This window comes from Hyperoodon ampullatus, assembly GCF_949752795.1.
Source record: "Hyperoodon ampullatus genome assembly, chromosome: X".
NCBI lineage: Eukaryota > Metazoa > Chordata > Mammalia > Artiodactyla > Ziphiidae > Hyperoodon > Hyperoodon ampullatus.
In genome coordinates, this window is record NC_136913.1 from 232,318 (window position 1) to 253,398 (window position 21,081).

Here is a 21,081-nt window from a genome sequence, read left to right on the forward strand (position 1 = left end):
CACGGAGGCCACAGGTCACGAGGGCGGCAGGTCGTCACCCCCGCGCTCGTACTCATATAGCTCGACGGCGCCCAGGCCGGTTGGCACCTCGAAGAAGGGCCTCTGGGCCAGCGGAGACCGCAGCGCACTCAGCTTCTGGTCCACGGGGCTGAGCTCCGCCTCGTACCTGTAGGGAGGGGCTTGGTGAGGACGCAGGCGGGCGCGCACCCCACCTGTGCTCCCCTACGGCCACAGGTGCTGCTGGCAGCCCCCCGACGCGTGAGCGCAGGGCCGCCACGCCGACGGCCTCCTTGCTGAGTCCTGCCCGTGGGGAAAACAGGCACGTCTTCCACCCAAACTCCTCCAGAGGGTGGGCGGAGGCCCCCTCACTGTTGCAGGAGGCCGTGACCCCGATTCCAGGGTGGCTGACAGGAGGCCAGCGTGAGCCCGGTGCCAAAGCAGGGCACGGTGTCACAAGGAAGTGCACGTCCTCTCTGCAGCACAGTCCAAGGACCAACGAGAAGGCCCACGCACTGTGACCAGGTCTGTCACGGGAAGGCACGGCCGGTTCAAGCACGAGACCCTCGCCGTGTCTGTATCGGCAGATGACAGGCAAGCAGCCATCTGGCCACAAAGGCACCTGACAAAGGGCAGGACTCAGAGCCTCCGCGGACGGCAGTGAGGCGCGGCGTCCGCAGGCTGGGGAAGCACGTGGGCTGGAACATCCCACAGCAGCGTCACGCTTTCCGGGCAGCGGGGGACTCCACACCTGACGTGGGATCGAGGCCACACCGTCCCCCGTCACCACGTTCATTCAGCATCGTGCCAGGGGGCGGAGGAACCACAACACGATGAATAAACCACATTTCTCTACGTCACCAGTGAACTGCCGGGATGGAGACTTTAGCAGGACCTTTTCAACGCCAAAAATGACGACGTACTCAAGTACAAATCTCACAAAATACGTGTAAGATCCACACACTGGAACCTACAAGACACTGGCAGGAGAAGTCAGAGACCTAAATAACCGGAAAGGGTGCTTTGTGGATCAGGAAACTCGATGTCACTAAGGTGTCACTGTCCCCAGAGCACGCGTTCCTTCCTCAGAGTCTCAGCTTAATATTGTGTAGAGACAAGCTTGTTTGTAAACATCCACGTCCAAACAAAGGAACCAGGACAGCCAACACCGTGCTGAAGGATGCAGGGTCTCACCACGCAGAGGCTGGGCTTCCTCGGAGCTGCAGGAAGCACAGCCGGTGGGGGGGTGGTGCGGCAAGAGGCCAGCCACACCGGTCACGGGACAGACGGTCCCGAGACCAACTCACAGGTGGTCACCTGGCCACGGTGCCAAGTCTCACCATGTAGAGACCAGGCTCAGCCCAGTAAATGTCCCCCAGGCTCTTCCTGGACAGTCAGGCCGACTCTATATGATTCACACAGAAGCCAGAGCAACCGGAGTGACCCAGACGATTCTGAGCGAGACCAGAGTCAGAGGCCTTGCTACGTGAGTCCACTGCCCACACCCCAAGGCCACGGCAGGCGAGACGGCGTTGCACTGGTGGCTGGACAGAGATGAGCGTCAACAGAACCGAAGGAGCTCACAGACCCCACAGACACGGTCCACTGATTCTCAACAGAGATGCCGATCTGGTGGCCTTGCGTTAAACTGGACATCCACGTGCGTAAAAAAGTAACCTGGACCAGACCCCATGCCCCCCAGAGGAGGTCACTCAGAGCAGATCACAGACCCAGCGTAAAATGAAAAACGCTGAAACTTCCAGAAGGGTCTCTGTGGCTTTGGATTAGACAATCCTTTCTTACACATGACACCAAAGCCCAGCCCACGAAGACAAAGTGACAAATGGCAGTTCATCAAAGTTCAGAGCGTCTCCTCCGTGATACACAAGGTTAGGAGAAGGAAAAGATACACCACAAACCGCTAGGAAATACAAGTCCCCTCCCTCCTGAAGGACTTGTATCCAGAAGACGTAAAGAACCCCTGAGACTCCATCAGAAGAAAACAAGTAACCCACGATGGGGAACAGAAGACAGAGCCCTTCACCAGAAAAGAGCAACAAGGACACGAATAGCTAAAGCCGGGATGCAATCCTGCTGCACACGTACGAGTGGCTACAATTTAAAAAACAAACCAACCGTAACCACGGCAGAGCCGGCGAGGATGTGGAGCCACGGGAACTCACGCCCGACGCTTGCGGGGACGCAAAGTGGCGCAGCCACGTGGGAAGATGGGTGGGCGGCTTGTGGAGGTAAAGGTGCATCTGTATACCAGGTGACCCGGAACCCCCCGCCCAGGTTCTGAGCCAGGAGATGAGCGCTTACAGCCCCACAAATCCAGCTCGCGCAGCTCGACAGCGGCACCGGCCACGCGTGCCCAGGCCCGAAGCAACGGCCACCAGGAAGCCAACGTCCACTGCTGGTGAGGACGCGACCAGGTGTGAAGGGGCCCCACCTCCTGACGCGCCCAGGGACCCGCGGGGCTCTCGGAGGCCTCGTGCTGAGAGCAAAGGCGGGCCTGAAGGGGCTCCACCTCCATGACCTTCTGGAGAAGACCAAACCCCTGGACCAAAGACAGGGCCTGAGGGTGGGCGGGACCTGGGGTGACGGGCGTGCTCACCCTCCTGCCCACTCTGAGCCCCCTCGGGGTGGGAGTCTGAGGACCCCTGGGCAGGCAGCATTGCTGGCAGCAAACTGAAGCCCCCCCTCAGAGGCAGAGGGTGACCCTCAGGCCCCGGGCTCCACTGCCACCCCGAGCACCACACGAGCAGCTGTGCCAACCCCGGCCCTGGTGCCGAGCAGCCACGCCAGGGGAGGAGGCAGGTCGGGCGGCTCTGGGCGGGGCTGGGCGGGGGTCCGAGCCCGCCAGGGACCCAGGCATGATCACTGGACCCCAACCCTCCTCTACCGCAAGGCTGCTTTCAAACCTGAGGACCAAGGCCCTGGGGGAGACGCCCAGTCCCCGGCCCCGCCCCCTCACCTGTCCACACCCGTCAGCCACGGAGGAGGAGCATCGTCAGCAGACGTGCCCACTGAGCTACAGCCACGCTCCCCGACGGGAGACTCCACGAGGGGCCGCCCCTCCGCAGGGGTGGGGTCTGCGCCCCTCCAGCCGTCTGCCGGTCCCAGCCCCGGAGAGCGGAGGGAGCTCGGGAGACGGGGCCCTGGAGGAGCCCGTGGGAGCCGGGGAAGGGGCTGCCTCAGCAGGAAGCCCTCCCGGGCTCAGGGCGGCGTGAGGCCGGGCGGTGGGGCGGGGGGCTGAGGGCCCGGCCTCCGTGGGTCCCTGCCCTCGGGGCGGGGAGGCGGCAGGTGGAGCGGAGCAGGCGTCTCTTGCCTGCGGCCTCAGGCCCTGGGCCGGCGGGCTCCTCGGGCTGTGACACGGGGCGAGCGTCCCCGCGTCCGGGGCCCCCGTCCCCGCCGCACCCTTACCCGTCCTCCCAGGGCTCCCCCACGGCCTCCTCAGCCACCAGGATGTCGTACTCCTCAGCGGCGTACCTCTCCCAGTCCGACAGCTCGGGGCCCTCGCTCTCGCTGTCCTGCGGGAAGCATGCGCGTCGTGTCACACGGTGGGGGGGACCCCGAGGTGCCCCCATGCGTCCCCCCCGCCGCGCCCCCCCGCCCCCACGCGACCCTCCACGCCCCACCACGCCCCTCCACGCCCCACGCCCCCACCATGCGCCCTCCCGCGCCCCCCCACGCTCCCCCGCACCCTGAACAGCGAGATCTGCTCCCTCTGCTCGTGGTCCAGGTACTTCTCGATGTTGAAGAAGGTGTCGAAGAAGACGCTGGCCAGCTTGCACCTCTTCAGGTCGTGAAGCGTGATCCTCCCTGCGGGCAAGGGCGGCACGTGAGCACACGCAGCTCCCACGCATGCCCAGGAACCACGTCCCCTCCGTGCGTGCGTGCGTAATGACACGCCTTAGGACACGGCACCCCCTGCCGCGAACCGGGCCACGGGTGTGGGCAGAGCCCGGGGGGTGGGAGGGGTCGGGAGGCAGGGCCCAACGCAGTGAGGGCCACCCGCGAGTCACCTGAGGGCGGGACCCAAGCTGCCCTGGACCCGCGGACACGGGGCAGGAAGGCCCAGGCCACCGTGGCCCCCGGTGACGACACCTGAGACCAGGGTCCAGGACATGGACGCACGACACCGACTGAGGCGGGTGGCTTCGGGCAGACCCTCCCTTTGATGCTGGAAGGTGTCCTGGGCGCCCCTGGATGGACGCACCTGGCGGGCTCCCGGCTCCCACACCCACGACACACACCCCGGGGACCCCAGCACAGGGCCGGACGAGGGGGAGCCGAGGGCGGGGTGCCTCTGCAGTGCCCACACTGGGGTTCCCGGCTTGGCCTCCCCACGTGGGCCCTGAAGGAGCACAGGCACAGGGCCATAGGGTCAGGGGACCACCTTCCCAACCCCCAAGGACCCACTCCCCCTGGGGTGCCCCTGTCTCACTGGGGGACCCCGCCCCCCGGCACCACCTTCGCTCTGGGGCTTCACCAGGTCCAGCATCTGGCACAGGCAGTCCTCAAAGGGCAGGGCCTCGATGGCCATGCTGTCCAGCCGGCGGCACTGCTCCTCATAGAAGTATTCCAGCTCGAACATGGACAGCACCCCGTCCCCATCCAGGTCCATGCAGCGGAACCAGTACTCAATGCTGTGACACCAGGCCACGGTCAGCATGGACGCCCAGGACGGACCCCACCACCTGGGGACGCCTCCCCCAGTGCGAGCCCCGCGTGGGACAGACGCCACCACCCGGGGACCCCCCCCAGCGCGAGCCCAGGTGGATCATGGGGCGGGGGCGCCCTGGCTCAGGGTGAGCTCTAGCCCCTGCTTCTAAGGGTTCCAGCAGTGGAGCAGAGGGCGGCTGCCAGACACTCACCTGGTCGGGGTTTTCTTGTCTTCCTCAGAGATCAGGAACCAGACAAAGTCAGCGTAGCTTATTTTTCCTTCTTTCTGCACTTTTTTCCCTCTGGATTCAGGGCCGGAATCGAGAGACAAAGACTGCGTCAGGGAGAAGCAGCCTGAGGCGGGGACCCACCCACTTCCCCCGGGGCGCAGGGAACCCTGCGTCTGGCCCAGGCCTGTACCCTTGGCTCCTACTCGGGACAAGGCCTGAGAGAGACCACGTGACCCGGAGGAGGGTCCCTGGGGCCCAGCTCGGGCAGAAGCAGCCGCCAGGGTCACAGCCGCCTCACAGCCTCAGGTGCAGGGGCCTGTGTCCCCGGACTCACGACCTCGTGGCAGAGGCGTGTATGCGTCCCAAGTTACGACCCCGTGTGACGATGGCGTGCCCCTTACATGTGACCTCATGTGGCTGGCATGTGTCCCCGACTCGTGACCTCGTGTGACAAAGGTGTGTACGCGTGTCCCTAACTCACGACCTCCTGTGACGATGGCACGCACTCCCAGAGCACGGCCACCTCACATCAGGAGCGAATGAGCTAGAGCCGGATGTGCATGTGCAACGTCAGCCCAAACCCTGACGAGCCCCGCTGGGCGGCTGGGACGTACCGCGTCACGGCTCCGGAGAAGATCCTGTCGATCATCTTGGTGGATATGGCTGCAAAAGAGGACGCAGGCCGTGAGCCCCGCACGCTGCTCCTGGCCCAACGTCGCGGCCCTGCAGGTGGCTGGGCGGGGCCCAAGCCCAGTCAGGGGAACCCTCGGGACCAAATCTCCTGCTCCCGGCCTCCCTCGGGCGCTGCCCGGCGCGTTCCTGTCCAGGACCTGAGCCCAGAGCAAAGCCGGAGTGAAGAGCTGGCCCAGGGGCCCCAAGACAGAGCGGCCGGTAAAGGCAGGACGCGCACGTCCACCCTCTCAGAGGCTCTGCCTCCAAACACTGTTTGTTGTGATCAGCACACAAATGCGTCCAACCCCCAGGCAACTAAGAGGCTGAAAGAGTGAAAGACATCGAATTAGTCGGCTGGGGCTGCCATAACGAAGCACCGCAGACGGGGCGGCTTAAACAGCACACGTTATGTCTCCCCCATCCCGGAGGCTGGAGTCTGAGATCCCGGTGTGGGCAGGGTGGTCCCTCCCGAGGCCTCTCTCCTGGGCGTGTAGACGGCCGTCTCCGCCCTGTGTCCTCACGTGGTCGTCCCTCTGTGTCTGTGTCCTGATCTCCTCTTCTTATAAGGACACCAGTCCTATGGGATCAGGACCCACCCCAGTGACCTCACTGTACCTTCGTCCCCTCTTTAAAGGCCCCATCTCCAAATACAGTCACATCCTGAGGTCCCGGGGGTCAGGGCTTCATCGTGTAAATTTTGGGGACACTTTGCAGCCCATATCCAAGATCTATAACCATGAAAATGGAGAAATAAAGACAAAGTGTCTTTTCCCCCAAGTCATCCTGCCTCAATGAAAGTCACCTCTAATGGGAAATGACTGGATGGTGTCAGAGGCTGAACAGTGTTTCTCAGAAAGACATGTCCACGTCCTCACTCCTGGGCTGTGAACGGGACCTTATATGGAAACAGGGTCTCTGCAGATGTGATGCAGTGAAGGGTCTGAGATGAGGTCCTCCTGGAGGAGGGTGGCCCTACATCCAATGACAGGGTCCTTCTAAGACACAGAAGAGGAGAGACACAGACACAGAGGAGAAGCCCCGGGAAGACAGAGGCAGAGACGGGAGGGACGCGGCCACGAGCCCAGGGACGCCCGGAGCCCCCAGAAGCTGGAAGAGGCGGGAAGGACCCTCCCCTGGAGCCTCTGGAGGGACCACAGCCCTGGGACACCCTGAGCTCAGACGTCTGGTCCCCAGGCTGGGGGAGGATGGATTTTAAGCCCCTGATTTGCGCTCATCCGATACAGCCGCCTCAGGAAGCCCCTCCTGGAAGACAGTCCTTCATAAATGCGCTGATTCTGGACCTCTGGCCTCAGAGCTGGGAGGATCATTTCCTGTTCTTTGAGGGTCCGCCCCCCAGCCCCCTGCCCGCCATGACGACAGCCCCAGGGAACTGGACAGCCGACTCACTCACTGCCACGGCCGGCCATCTGAGAGCAGAGCCCGCTCGTCCGTGGGACACGCGACAGGCCAGCCCTGCCTCTCCGCCCACTCCTTCCCACGACGTGAGGAGGAGCCCTGCTGCCTCTCATGCAGGACCGGGTAGGCTAGGAACCGGCAGGTGGAAAGGGAGGGATGCATCACGGCGCTCACGTCTGCAGCTGGGGGGCTGTGCCCGAAGCCACCCAGTGTCCTGTGCTGCCCGCAAGACCACGGTCCCCACAGTCAGTCGTGTCTCGAGGCCACAACGCCACCAGCCCTGCCTGGTGACAAAGCCCCGACACCGGCCCCACGAGATGCCCTGATGTGAGACCTCGATGGGGTGGACACAGGGACACAGGGATGTGGGCCCCAGGAGAGGGTCGTGGGGACGGGCAGGGACAGGTGACCCCCGATCTGGGGAACCACGTGCCGGCCACCACGGGTCTGTGCCTGGAGCTATTCCCGAGATCACAGAGGGAGTTGGAGTTGAGACCAGGCATCGAATTTAGGGACGGAGTTGAGAGAGACCCACGTCCGCTCAGGCGTCCACAAGCCAGCGTTCACGGCACCCTCGCGAGGCCAGTCTGAGAGATACAGCAAGCAGACGGTGCCCTGGGGAGCTCACATCAGGGGACCGTCCGGGCCCCATCGACCACAGATGAAACACACACCCGGAGAATCAGAAATTCGGGCGTGTGTGTGGGTACGTGAAAAATCCGTTACATGAAAACGTGCAGTCTTAAGAAAACTGTTTCTAAAACTAAGAACCCACGGCGCACTTAAATTCTGGCCCACTCTGTGCACCCTGAGCATGTGACTTCTTGTCACAGGAGGTGGGAGGTGATCATTTTCTCTTATCACAGAAGCGTTTACACTGGATCCCCCCGCTGCTCCTGAGCTGTGCGCAGGCCACAGTTCACCTTCTCAGGCCTCTGTGACGAGAACGCACGGAAGCTCAGCCAAACCCAGAAGCCAGAAGTGAAACCTCTCAGGGAACCGCGTCTCTGCTCCGCCGTTCCGGCCCCTCAGAACGACTCCTGGAGGCCGCCGCCACCGTCCCACCCGCTGCAGCCCAAGTGGCCCCGAGCTGGAATTTGGCCTCAGGACGGTGCCCAGAGCCATCCACGCAGACAGGGCACCATGCACTCCGCGGACAGGCCGCTCGAGGCCCTGACACAGAGCAGGAAGCCGCGGGAGGAGGGAGGGAGTGGGGGAACGCTGCCCCACCTGCAGAACAGGTGTTTGCTCAGCTACAGGAACAGGTGCTGGGAGCTCAGGGCGGCACCCAGACTGGCCCACGCCAGGGCTCATCAGGAGACCTGGCGTGAAATGACGGGTGGGGTGGCCCCCAAATACCTGAGGACAAATGGAGGGGAGGTGGGGCGGGGAGAGCCGGGGGATGGACGGATGCGGCCTGTGTGGGGCAGCCGCTACCTCTGCTCAGGACGGGGGCTCCACGCCCCCCAGAGAGTGCCTCCACCAACGGCAGGACCTCTGCGTCCTGGTCCCCGCAGGTCCTGTGCTGTGTCCCGTGCCCGCCCCGTTCCCCGTGTGTCCTGTGCTGCGTCCCGTGTCCGCCCCGGTCCCCATGTGTCCCGTGCTGTGTCCCATGTCTGCCCCATTCCCCATGCATCCTGTGCCGTGTCCCGTGTCCGCCCCGGTCCCTGTGGGTCCTGTGCTGTGTCCCATGTCTGCCCCGTTCCCCATGCATCCCGTGCTGTGTCCCGTGTCCGCCCCGTTCCCCATGCGTCCCGCGCTGTGTCCCGTGTCCGCCCCGGTCCCCATGCATCCTGTGCTGTGTCCTGTGTCTGCCCCGGTCCCTGTGGGTCCTGTGCTGTGTCCCGTGTCCACCCCGTTCCCCATGCATCCCGTGCTGTGTCCCGTGTCCGCCCCGTTCCCCATGCATCCCGTGCTGTGTCCGGTGTCCGCCCCGGTCCCTGTGGGTCCTGTGCTGTGTCCTGTGTCCGCCCCGGTCCCTGTGGGTCCTGTGCTGTGTACCGTGTCCGCCCCGTTCCCCATGCATCCCGTGCTGTGTCCGGTGTCCGCCCCGGTCCTTGTGGGTCCTGTGCTGTGTCCCGTGTCCGCCCCGGTCCCCATGCATCCTGTGCCATGTCCGGTGTCCATCCCAGTCCCTGTGGGTCCTCTGCTGTGTCCTGTGTCCGCCCCGGTCCCTGTGGGTCCTGTGCTGTGTCCTGTGTCCGCCCCGGTCCCTGTGGGTCCTGTGCTGTGTACCGTGTCCGCCCCGTTCCCCATGCATCCCGTGCTGTGTCCGGTGTCCGCCCCGGTCCCTGTGGGTCCTGTGCTGTGTCCTGTGTCCGCCCCGGTCCCTGTGGGTCCTGTGCTGTGTACCGTGTCCGCCCCGTTCCCCATGCATCCCGTGCTGTGTCCGGTGTCCGCCCCAGTCCCTGTGGGTCCTGTGCTGTGTCCTGTGTCCGCCCCGGTCCCTGTGGGTCCTGTGCTGTGTACCGTGTCCACCCCGTTCCCCATGCATCCCGTGCTGTGTCCGGTGTCCGCCCCGTTCCCCATGCATCCCGTGCTGTGTCCAGTGTCCGCCCCGGTCCCTGTGGGTCCTGTGCTGTGTCCTGTGTCCGCCCCGGTCCCTGTGGGTCCTGTGATGTGTACCGTGTCCACCCCGTTCCCCATGCATCCCGTGCTGTGTCCGGTGTCTGCCCCGTTCCCCATGCATCCCGTGCTGTGTCCCGTGTCCGCCCCAGTCCCTGTGGGTCCTGTGCTGTGTCCCGTGTCCGCCCCGTTCCCCATGCATCCCGTGCTGTGTCCGGTGTCCGCCCCGTTCCCCATGCATCCCGTGCTGTGTCCGGTGTCCGCCCCGTTCCCCATGCATCCCGTGCTGTGTCCCGTGTCCGCCCCGGTCCCTGTGGGTCCTGTGCTGTGTCCTGTGTCCGCCCCGGTCCCTGTAGGTCCTGTGCTGTGTCCCGTGTCCGCCCCGTTCCCCATGCATCCCGTGCTGTGTCCGGTGTCCGCCCCGGTCCCTGTGGGTCCTGTGCTGTGTCCTGTGTCCGCCCCGGTCCCTGTAGGTCCTGTGCTGTGTCCCGTGTCCGCCCCGTTCCCCATGCATCCCGTGCTGTGTCCCGTGTCCACCCCGGTCCCTGTGGGTCCTGTGCTGTGTCCGGTGTCCGCCCCGTTCCCCATGCATCCCGTGCTGTGTCCGGTGTCCGCCCCGTTCCCCATGCATCCCGTGCTGTGTCCCGTGTCCGCCCCGGTCCCTGTGGGTCCTGTGCTGTGTCCTGTGTCCGCCCCGGTCCCTGTAGGTCCTGTGCTGTGTCCCGTGTCCGCCCCGTTCCCCATGCATCCCGTGCTGTGTCCGGTGTCTGCCCCGGTCCCTGTGGGTCCTGTGCTGTGTCCCGTGTCCACCCCGTTCCCCATGCATCCTGTGCCGTGTCCCGTGTCCGTCCCGGTCCCTGTGGGTCCTGTGCTGTGTCCCGTGTCCGCCCCGGTCCCCATGCATCCTGTGCCGTGTCCGGTGTCCATCCCAGTCCCCGTGGGTCCTCTGCTGTGTCCTGTGTCCGCCCCGGTTCCTGTGGGTCCTGTGCTGTGTACCGTGTCCGCCCCATTCCCCATGCATCCCGTGCTGTGTCCGGTGTCCGCCCCGGTCCCTGTGGGTCCTGTGCTGTGTACCGTGTCCGCCCCGTTCCCCATGCATCCCGTGCTGTGTCCGGTGTCCGCCCCGGTCCCTGTGGGTCCTGTGCTGTGTCCCGTGTCTGTCCCGTTCCCCATGCATCCTGTGCAGTGTCCAGTGTCCATCCCGGTCCCCGTGGGTCCTCTGCTGTGTCCCGTGTCCGCCCCGGTCCTTGTGGGTCCTGTGCTGTGTCCCGTGTCTGCCCCGTTTCCCACGCGTCCTGTGCCATGTCCCATGTCTGCCCCGGTCCCCAGGGTCCTGTGCTGTGTCCCTGTCTCCCGTGTGTCCTGCAGGAGGACACCAGAGGCAGTACAAGGTTCAGGCCTCGAGGGTCAGGGAAGGCAGCCATGCTGGTCTCCCTGGAGACGCAGGAGCCCAAGGGCAGCGCCCGCCCCAGTGCTGTGTCCCTGCTGCCCGCAGGCCACGTCCTCACCGTGGTCATTGTGCCGGGCCAGGTCCTGCGCGTCAATGAGCAGGTCGTGGTCCGTGTCCAGCTCCCAGAACTTGCAGTAGATGACATAGAAGTGCTCGTAAGAGAAGAACTCCGTCAGCTGGTTGATGTCCACCTCATCTTCCAGGAGCGCCACGTTCTGCCACGACAAACCCAGAAAACCGCTGCCAGGCACCCCCGGCTGCAGCATGGGGACGGGCCTCCCGCAGGTGGGAGGCCCCCCAGGAGTCTCACGTCATGAGGGTGGAGGGTCAGAGCTGGTGGAGACCTGCTTGAGGGCCGGGAGCCCAGCACCCAGGTCGGGGTGCACCTGGTCAGGGCCGCGAGACTGCAGCACGGAGCAGCCCAAGCACGTTTGCTCCCGTGGCCGGGGGCTCCTGACGCGAGCGGGTCGGCCCCGCCCTTGCTGTCACGCACAGGTCCACGGAACCCGGGTGCACCCGCTCCCCAGAGGGCGGGGCCGTGCCTCCGGGACGGACGAGGGCAAAGGAAGGGCACACGACAAACGGAAGAAGAAAAAGCGGGGGCGGGTGGATAAGTGAGAGGCAGGACAATGAACGGATGACGGACGAGTCGGGGGGTGAGGGGTGGACGACGGCGGAGGGCCGGAAGGTGGGTGGGGTGACGACGACAGGTGGGCAGGTGAACGGGGTGACCGCTGGGAAGCTGGGTGCTGGGTGGGTGGAGGGAGGGGGAGGGAGGCTGGGAGGGCGGACAGACGGATGACCCGGGGTTGGTGTAGCGATGGGTTATGGTGGTGGGGGACGGTTGCAGGGACAGGCGATAGGGTCGGGGAGGAGTGGGTGACGGCCGGGCGGGGGGACAAGAAGGTGGACGACGGGTGGGTGGACTGCGTGGGAGGCACAGGTGATGCGTCAGTCGATGGAGGGACGGGTGACAGGCTGGTGGGTGCAGGGAGACACGACGGGTGGGCGGACCGACGGGCGACGTGTATGTGGGTAAAGACTGCGCTGCTGGCGTGTGGGTGGAGAAATGGATGGCGCTGGGGAAGGGAGGGAAGGGGTCCGGGTGGGGTAATGACGACGGCTGGGTAGACGAGTGGGGTGACCGCTGCCAGGCTGGGGGAGGGATGGGGCATCGATGGGGGGCGGGGGCAGGGCGGGTGGATGGGTCGCGGTGGAAACTGGGGAGGATGAGTGGGCGGCGCATGCAGGAGGCCCCGTGTCCCCTCGGCCAGCCGCCACGCACCTGCAGGAACGTGCTCCTCCGGAGCTCTGCGCACGTGATCCTCCCGGACCAGGACCTGTTGACCGTGTAGAAGATCCTCTGTATGACCTGTAGGAGGAGGCCCGTCGGCTAAGCACCGGGACGCTGGGGGCTGGGGGCCCCGCACGTGACTGTGCAGCAACCCCACGTGTGGTCCTGCAGGTACCGGCCTGGGACCTCGCCTACGAGCTCCTGCCTGGCCTCACCAGGAGCTCCGCACCCTGGGCCGCAGGGCCCCGTGTCGCCGGCAGAGGGCGACCGCCCCGCACGTCATCAGACGGGGGTGGTGGGGGGAGCAGTCCCGCCTCCAGCTGCAGGGAGGACACAGGTGGCAGGAGAAGCGGACCCGCTGCCACGTGCGGGGGGACGTCCGGGTGAGACGGCCGCCCCTGAGCTGGGACGGCGTGGGCACGGAGTTCCTGCGTGGCTGGGAGCCCGTCTTACACTGCGGGTGGTTTGAGAGACTGCCCCCAACGCTTCCACGGACACTCAACTGACCACTGAGTGAAAAACGTTAACTTAAGGGCAGACAGTGCCCCTGCCCCCTGCACAGTGAGGCCCACCTTGGCCACGGGGCTCAGCTCCGCTCCCAGGTGCGGATGTCCCCACCTGGGACACCCCTCGCCTGTCCCTGTCACGGGCCGTCCCCTCACCTGCCCTCCTCCCGCGGCATCCCCGCCAACCTGTCCTCGTCCGAGACATCCCCTCCCCCCCTCCCCCCGGACGTGCCCTGCCTTGTCCTGTCTGCACAGGGAGGTCGGGGCATGGGAACGGAGCACCTGGCGCACGGCCCCGTTCCCACGCAGCGCTCCCTGCCGCCGCTGGAATGAGGCACGGCTCCGGGGGCCGCTCCTCGGCCACGAGCCCTCAGGGCGACGCGGACCGGTGAGGGGGCGGAGGGAGGCCTGGGGAGCCGCGGGCACGCGGACTGCCACGAGCGTCCGCTCCGCGCCGCACGACAAGCGCGCCCCCGGCCGGCGTGCCACGGGGCCGCCGCGCCGCCCGCGTCCACCTACAGCCGGAGGGCGTCCTCCCCCCGTGACCTCAGACCGGGGCGGGGGCTGGGCCACGGGGTCCTCGTGTCCCCGGGCCAGGCCGGCACCCCGCCTGCAGCGCTCAGAGCGCCGCGCTCCAACTCGCTGGGCGTGCTCGCCTGGACCCGAGGAGACCGGGCCCTCAGGAGGAGGGTCCCGGGCGTCCTCTGAGGCCCCTCCTGCCCAGAGAGGGAGACCGCTGGGTCTCTGGACGTCCCCTCGCCTGCCCCGCCCTGTCCGACCCCGGGGCACGCGGCCAGGACCACCCAGGCTCTCGCTGAGTGCGCCCAGCTGGGGACCCAGGGGGGATACACAACCCGCCCGCGCCCGAGGCCCACACCCGCTTCCTGGTGAGAAAGCGGGCCGTAAAGGGCCATGGGTCCAGGGGCTGGGTGTCCGTTCCCTCACGGTGGGCCTGGAGCCCGGGCCTCAGGCGCCCACGGAAGCCACAGGGGCAGCGGACGTGCTCGTACTCACTGTGGTGATGTAGCGGGAGTGGAACTCTGACGCTTCCTTCAGGAATGCCAAGCCCGGGTGGGTGTTCACCACGTCCTGCACACGGGGGACAGGACACGGCCCTGGGATGTGCCACCAGGCCCAGGGATAAGAACGCACGTGTCCACCACCAACATCCAGCTTCACACATCCAGCCACAGAGCCGCTCACGCGTCACCCCAAACACACGGTTACATGAAATCACATCAAATTAAAGGATCACACAGAATCATCTGGGCCACGAGCTAAGGAAGCACGCCACCTCTCGCGGCCAAGGGTAATAATCTGACACGTGGAAATGTATAAAAGACCACCGTGGAAGTCCATCCCGGATTCTGAGAAAGAAACCTTGCGATATCCTCACTCAGCAGAGCACTGCAGTCCCAGGAGCCCTGTAAGTCTCTTCCATTCAAATGGTTTTGGAAACTTTGGTTACTCCGTGTTCATGGGAAACACGCGGGTAACCGGGGACCGCCTTCGATTCCCCTCTACAGGATGTAACACAAAGCGCTAAATAAAACCGTGTTTACAGGAACCAGAACGGCATTTGCAAACGAGCGTTCTGCAAACCGCGACCGGCCGGGGTGCCCGGCGCCCCGAAGGTGCTAAGCCCTGTCCAGCGCCACGCTCCGCACGCTCAGGTGTGGAGCTGTCCACGCCGTCCTGCCTCTCACGCGGGTTTGGAGGGGCTGCATGGAGCCAGCTTCGGAGGAGCCCGCCCGCCCACCCGCCCCCGGGGCTCAGACACTGGGGCGCGCCTGCGAGGAGGGGGCGAGGGCGTGTGCAGCGGGGAGGCGGGGCCGCACCTGCAAGAAGGGGACGAAGTCCTCCTGCGCCAGGGAGTTGCCGCCGGGGCTCGTGAGCAGGTGGACGAACTTGGCCGCGTCATCGTGACAGCTCTGGAGCATCCTGGGCGACAGAGAGCACCCCGGCTGCACCCCGCGCGCGCGTCCACAGGCCCCTCCCCAGACTCCGGGGTCGGGTGCTCCGTGAGGACGGGCACAGACGGATGGGGCCCCGCAAGGGACACGACGGCCGTGCCGGGCACCCCTGGACATCCGTCTCAGTCCCTTACTGTCCCGGCCGCAGGAGCACCGGCCAGTGGAGGCAGAGGCACGGCCGGGCCACCATCCCGCCCCGGGACTCACTTTCTCCACATGGCGACGAACTTGTGCACGGAGACGGAGCCCGTGCGCTCTCCCCCGGCGCCGCAGAAGAGCGGCCCCTTCCAGTAGAGCGGGCAGCCGCAGGCCTGCGGGGGGAAGGGGGGACGACACAGGGTTAGCGCGCCCTGGGCCCCCGGCTGCCCGAGCCCCCGAGGCGGCCGGGCGCGCACCGCGTGCAGACAGCCCTACCGCGCAGCCCAGCGCCTGCGCCAGCCGCAGGGGCCTCGGGGGGAGGAGCAGCCTCTCCCAGTGGACACTCCGGAGACGCTGACGGAAACGGCGCTCCCGAGTACGGGGCACAAACCACCCGCCCCAACTGGTGGTGGCTCGTCGGCAGCTGTACAGAGGCAACGAGCACGTCCCCAGCCCTGAACGTGCAGCACCTCCGACGATGCGTCAGGATGGCGTAAACGACAGAGCAGGTCAGGAGACGCTCGGGGTGCGACAAGGCCGAGGCTGCGGCCCGGGCACATCTCGGGGGTCGGGGCGACCGCAGGGCCGTCAGCGCAGGTGCTGACCGGGAAGCAGGCGGGAAACCTGCGCTCTGAGCCTCCCTCCCGAAGACGCAGAAGAAGGGCGGAAACAACGAAGGCTGAGAGAAGAGACAGAGAGAGAGGATCCGCGACAGAGAAAAGCCAGCACGGCCGAGCCAGCTCTGCGGAAAGCCTCTACGCAGGCAGCAGCCCTCAGCGACACTCCTGCAGGAGCAGAAAAAGGAGGCGCGCGCTCCGCACGTCAGCGGTCACTGCAGAGCCCACCAGCGCCGCGCAGACAGGCAGTGGACACTCCCAGCAGTGGAGGCCGGGAAACGCAACAACTGCAGGCGAACGGCCGGACTCCTGACTAGCGAACGTGTCTAACCAGAACTGACAACGGACATCCAGAAGGTTCTACATTTCAAGAGAGCGAACCCGTGGCTTAAAACCTTCCCACTAAGAAAATCCCGGGCCCAGCTTTAGGGAAGAAATCACGTGGATGTACCCACACTCTTCCAGAGAATGGAAACAAGGGACGTCTCCCAACTCCTGTTACGAGGCTGCACGTCCTGGACCCGGACACCTGTGAAGGGAGATCAGGCGCCCTCAGCTCCCAGGAACAGAGACGCCAACATCCCACACAAATCCAGGCCGGCAAATCGAATCCAGCAGTAAAAAAAAAAAAGAAAAATCACAGTGAAACAAACAACAGGCCAGGAAACTTAAGAACAGGAGGGAACACAGCACTGTAATTGGGGGCGTACACAGGAGCCCACGGCTCGCATCTGCACGTGGGGAAGCGCGCAGGCCAGCTCTGCCCTGAGCTGGAACGGGACAGGCTCCACCAGCAGAGATGGAGGAGGGGACGCTCGGGGCAGAGACAAAGGGGAACCTGGTAATTCAAAAACACGTGGCGCTAGGGAGAATTCCGAAGGGGTTACGAAGTACCAGAATGACACTAAGTCCCCTACACACGAACGAGTTCCATCCCGAGAGCACGTTCCGAAGTCCAGTTTGTCCGTAAGTCCGACAAAGTCAGCCTAGGTACCCAACTAACACAATCGGCTGCATAGTACTGAACTGTAACAGGTTTCTAATGCTTTCCATGCAAATGATACATTAAAAACAAACACAAAAGATGAAGAAAACATTTTTACAGTCCCTTGAAAAGTACAGTAGTGCAGTACAACAGCTGGCACATGGGGGCTGGCATCGAGGGAACAGGCCAGAAGGGTTACTGCCTGGAGGAGAGGGAGGAGGTGGGAGATGGTAGAGCTGAAGGGTCGCCAGCAGTACCCGGCGGAGGGCCAGCTGCGGTGCCACTCGCACTCGTGCCTGACGCTGACAGTAAGCCCGTTTGCATCTCGAAACGTTCCCAACTTGAAGGTTGTGTACGTAGGGGACTCACGTGTAACAGAAAACCAGCAAAGCTGCGGGATCCCAGGACAATGTACAAAAATCAATTCTATTTCCACACACTGGCAACAAGCAATTAGAAAATAAAAAAGTGCCGTCCATGAAAAGCATAAAAAACATCAACCTACAGGTAAACGTAACTGAAAGTGCGAGATCTCTACAAAGGGAATGAGAAAGCGTGGCTGGGAGAAATCAAAGACCCCCCAAATGGAGGGACAGACCATACAGATTCCTGGACTGGACACTTAATGCTGCTGACACGTTTTTGACCGGAGACGTTATTACAGGAACAGGCGTTAGTTTCTGCAAAAATACCCCGGTCAATAATGTGTGAAAATGTCAACTGTTCCCCAGATGACCCACAGATTCAACGCAAAGCCAATGCACACCCAGCAAGGTGTGTTTTGCAGAAATCAACCAGCTCATTCAAAGCCCACATGCAAACGCACACGACTGTCAAGCCTTCCGTGCAGTCACAGCAGTGAGGCTGTGCATCAGGGCAAAGAGGAAGTGATCAGTTTAGGGTCAGACCCCCCACGTGCCACCCACCAACTCAGCACACAGACAAAGCTGGCGGCAGCTCAGAGGGAACGAGTGTCTCTAGTGAGAGCCCAGCTGGTCAGCGGGGCAACTCTACAAAACCATGAGGGAGGGATCCCAGCCCCAAGCGTGGACGGTGAAACTCCAGAAGGAAATGTAGGAGATCGTCCCGATGCTGGAGAAGCAAAGGTTCCCTAAACGTGACTCAAACACCAAAACTCTGAAAGAGAAGGTGGGTGAACTGAACCGCTTCCCCACCAGAACTCCAGGGCAGAGGTCACCGAGAGCATAAAAACAAGCCGCAGACCAGGAAAACGTTCGCAGGGCATTATCCTGACAAAGAGGTCACACACAGACTTTAAAGCAAAGGTACAGGAGAAAAGGCAAAGGGCCCAAGAGAGCGACAGGCCCTGCAGGGAAAAGGGTGTGAACACGGCCAGGACTCCGGAGGGAGAGGCAGAGGAAAGGCGCAAACCGGGTCCCCACAGAAGCCCACACAGGACCCGGGTCACGGGCATCGCCCGCAGGTCAGGGAGCTGCCGGCAGATGGTCTGGCAGGACGCACCGCCCGACCCGAGCACCGGCCATGCACGCCCGTGGCCAGGGGCCGCCCTGAGGGAGACCACCAGAGTCCGCTCCTGCCCACTGTGCCAGGCCCAGAACGTACCGGCGCCTTATCCTCGGAGCCCCAGGAGGGAGCAGCCCAGCTGCGCGGGAGCCGTGCGTGTGGACGCTCTGTGGCTTCACGCACACGCTGGGGTGGGGACCACGGGGCTAGGTTCGGGCACAGTGCGGGCTGAAAGGCCTCTGCTCCGTGCAGGTGGGCGCGCGTCCTGGGGCGACGGGCAGCAGAGGCCTCCTGCCAGGGATGCTGGCGCCAGGGCCCCGAGGGGGCTGCGTGAGCCGGGGCGTGGAGGACACTGGCCGCTCCCCGGGACGGGGGAGCCAGGGGCTGCGGGCATCTCGCCTGGGGTGCTCGTGCGGACACGTGAGAGCTCGCTGGGCGGACTTGGGCGACGGCACCGTCCCGTCCCACGGCCGTGCGTCCGTCCACCGCACGGCAGTAGTGTGCCCTTGCCCGTGGGGTGACGCCTGCATTCCCGTCCCCAGACGAGCGGCGCCTGCACTTCCAGGCCCACCCCCCGCCCCCACAGGCAGCTGCAGAGTCCATCCTAACGCTGTCACTGTGACCTCTGTCCGCTACCTCTCAGGACCGTCTACAAACATTCTAAGGGAACGGGAAACACCAACTCTGAAATCCAGAGGTACGAAGAAACGCGTTTAAAAATATGGTAAAATGTCACCCTGAAAGGAAAAACACACGACATGGTAAGGTTTTACAGGTTTGTAACGTCTATCTAGTGTACGTGATGGGAGACCCGGGCAAACGCCGAGGCCCGCGTCACCCCGTCAGGAGCAGCCCTGCGGTGACCCCGATCCCCGCCCTCACGCCCCTTATGGCACCCCCCGACGCCTGCGCACACACAGAGCTCTCCGTCTGTCTACACAGCCTGTCCCGAACACGGCAGCATCTGGCTGGGGCCTGGGGTCTGGCTCTGCTCACGTGGCACAGGGCATCTGACGTCCACCCGTGCAGGACTCTGCGTGTGGACCGTGAGCAGGTGCACGCTCGCCTTTGCCCGGTTCCCCCTATGGGGCTCCTGACCGCGTGGGATCCCCTCAGAGAGGGAGTCCCAGAGCAGCTGTGCTCGCGCCACGAACACCTGGTGCCGGGAGCGTCTTCTGCTCTGATATTTGGCCTCTGCCCCCGGCTCCTGACACGGAGCCCCCAAGTCCCTTGGAATCTCCTGGGGGGACGGGAGCCTGTTGGGTCGTGGGCGGGGCTGTCCTTACAGAGCTCACGCCATGGTTCCTGAGCCAGAGCTGTCAGCCCCCGGCGTTCTCTGCAGAGGGTGAGGGCAGAGGCGGAGGGAAGCCTCGATCATGCGCACGGGATGAAGCCTCTGAAACACCCGCTAAGGGAGCGGGTGCGGGGGCCTTCCAAGTTAGGGAACGACTCCACCGCACCAGGTCAGAGGTGCACCCCAGCTCCGCCGGGACAGACTGCTGCACTGGGGACCCCCGACGCCCCACCCCGACGCCTCTTCACCGGGCCGCTCACCTGCACGCCTCCTCATACCCTCTATAAGGATCCCTTTATAGTGAACTGGTGTTTCCCTGAGTCCTGTGGGCTGCTGAGCAAACTGCGGAACTCAAGGGGGGGTCGTGGGAACTCCCGGAATCCAGAGCCGGTCAGATGGACACACAGGTGACAGCCTCGGACTCGGGCCTGGCGTGTGCAATGAGGGCGGCCCTGTGGGTTCAGCAACCCCCGTGCTAACTCCAGGCCGAAGGGCTCAGAACTGGACGGACTGCAGGACGCCCAGATCAAAGCCCACGCGTGTGCCGACAGAGGCCTCCGTGCGCAGGGAAAGGAAGCGGAGACTGCCCTTTTCACGGATCAGCCGTTTGCCCCTCTCTGTGTTCAGAGAAGCCGGTCCACTGATCGTGGGCGCGCAGGCTCCCGAGAAACACGTCTCGGCAAGAACAAGAGTCGTGTCGCGATGACGGGAGAGAAGACGGGGTGTGAGGACGGAGCTGATCTGGGGACGGGGACAAGAGGTCCTCACACGACACAGCCGCCCACAGAGGCACAAAGGCCACGGCCCCCAGCCCACAGCTCCCCGGGGAGACCCCGCAGCCACTCAGCATCGGGAGCAGCACCCTCTCCCGTAAGCGACGGAACAGGCAGAAGCTACCGAAACGCCGGGACCTGGACACGCTCGGAACCCAGGGAGCAAACCGACACTCAAGGGCTGGAGGACCTTCAAGTGCACGTCTACCAAGACGACCACTCTCAGCCCAGAAAACACGTCTCAGTACATCTGGAAGCCCTGAGACCAGAACACCCCTGCCCACGACAGAACGAAACTGGAAATCAGTAACCAAAACATGTCTAAACAAGCTGCAGGAGTTGAAAATCAAAACAACGAAATTCTAAATAACACATCGGCCAAAGGAGAAGTTACAAGACAAACACAAATGTAGTTTGCACTGAATGAGAAGGAAAAAAAAACACGAGAAAACCCCAAAACCAACACATCAACAGCGTGTGGGATGTCGGCCAAGCAGCACCGGAAGGAAGTTCACAGCATTGAGTGCTTGCGTGAGCAAAGCAGAAAGGCTGAGTGGACAAAGCTGCCTCGTAAGAAACCGCAAGGAGAACACTTAGCCCTAATGTGAGCAGAAGAGGGGAAACAATAAAGACGGGAAATCGATGCGATAGGACATCATTACAAAACAGTTAGCGAAACTAAAAGCTAGTTCTCAGAAAAGATCAGGAAAATAAAAAACTTCGGGCCCAACTGACTGAGGATAAAGACAGAGAACACAAATGCCAACATCACAAGTGGCAGAGGGAGGTCAGTACAGGCCCTAAACGTGTGGAATCTCATCAACAACGTGTGCCAATAAATTCACCAAGTCATGGGAGCTGGGCACACACTTGAAAGACGGGAACTACCCCATCAAACGCAATGTCCACAACCTTCCCAGGGAGAGAATGTCCAGCCCCAATGCTTCACTGTGAATTCTGCCAACGTTTAACATAGAACACCAGCCCAGTTCTAAACACGTGGCTCCAGAAAAGAGGG

At 63.7% G+C, this 21,081-nt stretch overlaps 1 protein-coding gene across 1 annotated transcript in view; it reads right to left on the minus strand.

Annotated features, from left to right (window-relative positions):
- Positions 1-21,081, minus strand: part of PPP2R3B (protein phosphatase 2 regulatory subunit B''beta) — a 56,761-nt gene continuing 35,680 nt past the window's right edge. The window contains exons 3-13 of the mRNA XM_079727921.1: positions 14,979-15,082; positions 14,637-14,739; positions 13,813-13,887; positions 12,284-12,370; positions 11,057-11,213; positions 5,510-5,558; positions 4,878-4,967; positions 4,474-4,649; positions 3,704-3,822; positions 3,424-3,530; positions 1-166 (exon numbers count right to left, since the gene is read on the minus strand). Of these exons, the coding sequence (XP_079584047.1) occupies positions 16-166; positions 3,424-3,530; positions 3,704-3,822; positions 4,474-4,649; positions 4,878-4,967; positions 5,510-5,558; positions 11,057-11,213; positions 12,284-12,370; positions 13,813-13,887; positions 14,637-14,739; positions 14,979-15,082 (1,218 nt within the window). The 3' untranslated portion in view covers positions 1-15. The remainder of the gene's footprint in view (positions 167-3,423; positions 3,531-3,703; positions 3,823-4,473; positions 4,650-4,877; positions 4,968-5,509; positions 5,559-11,056; positions 11,214-12,283; positions 12,371-13,812; positions 13,888-14,636; positions 14,740-14,978; positions 15,083-21,081) is intronic.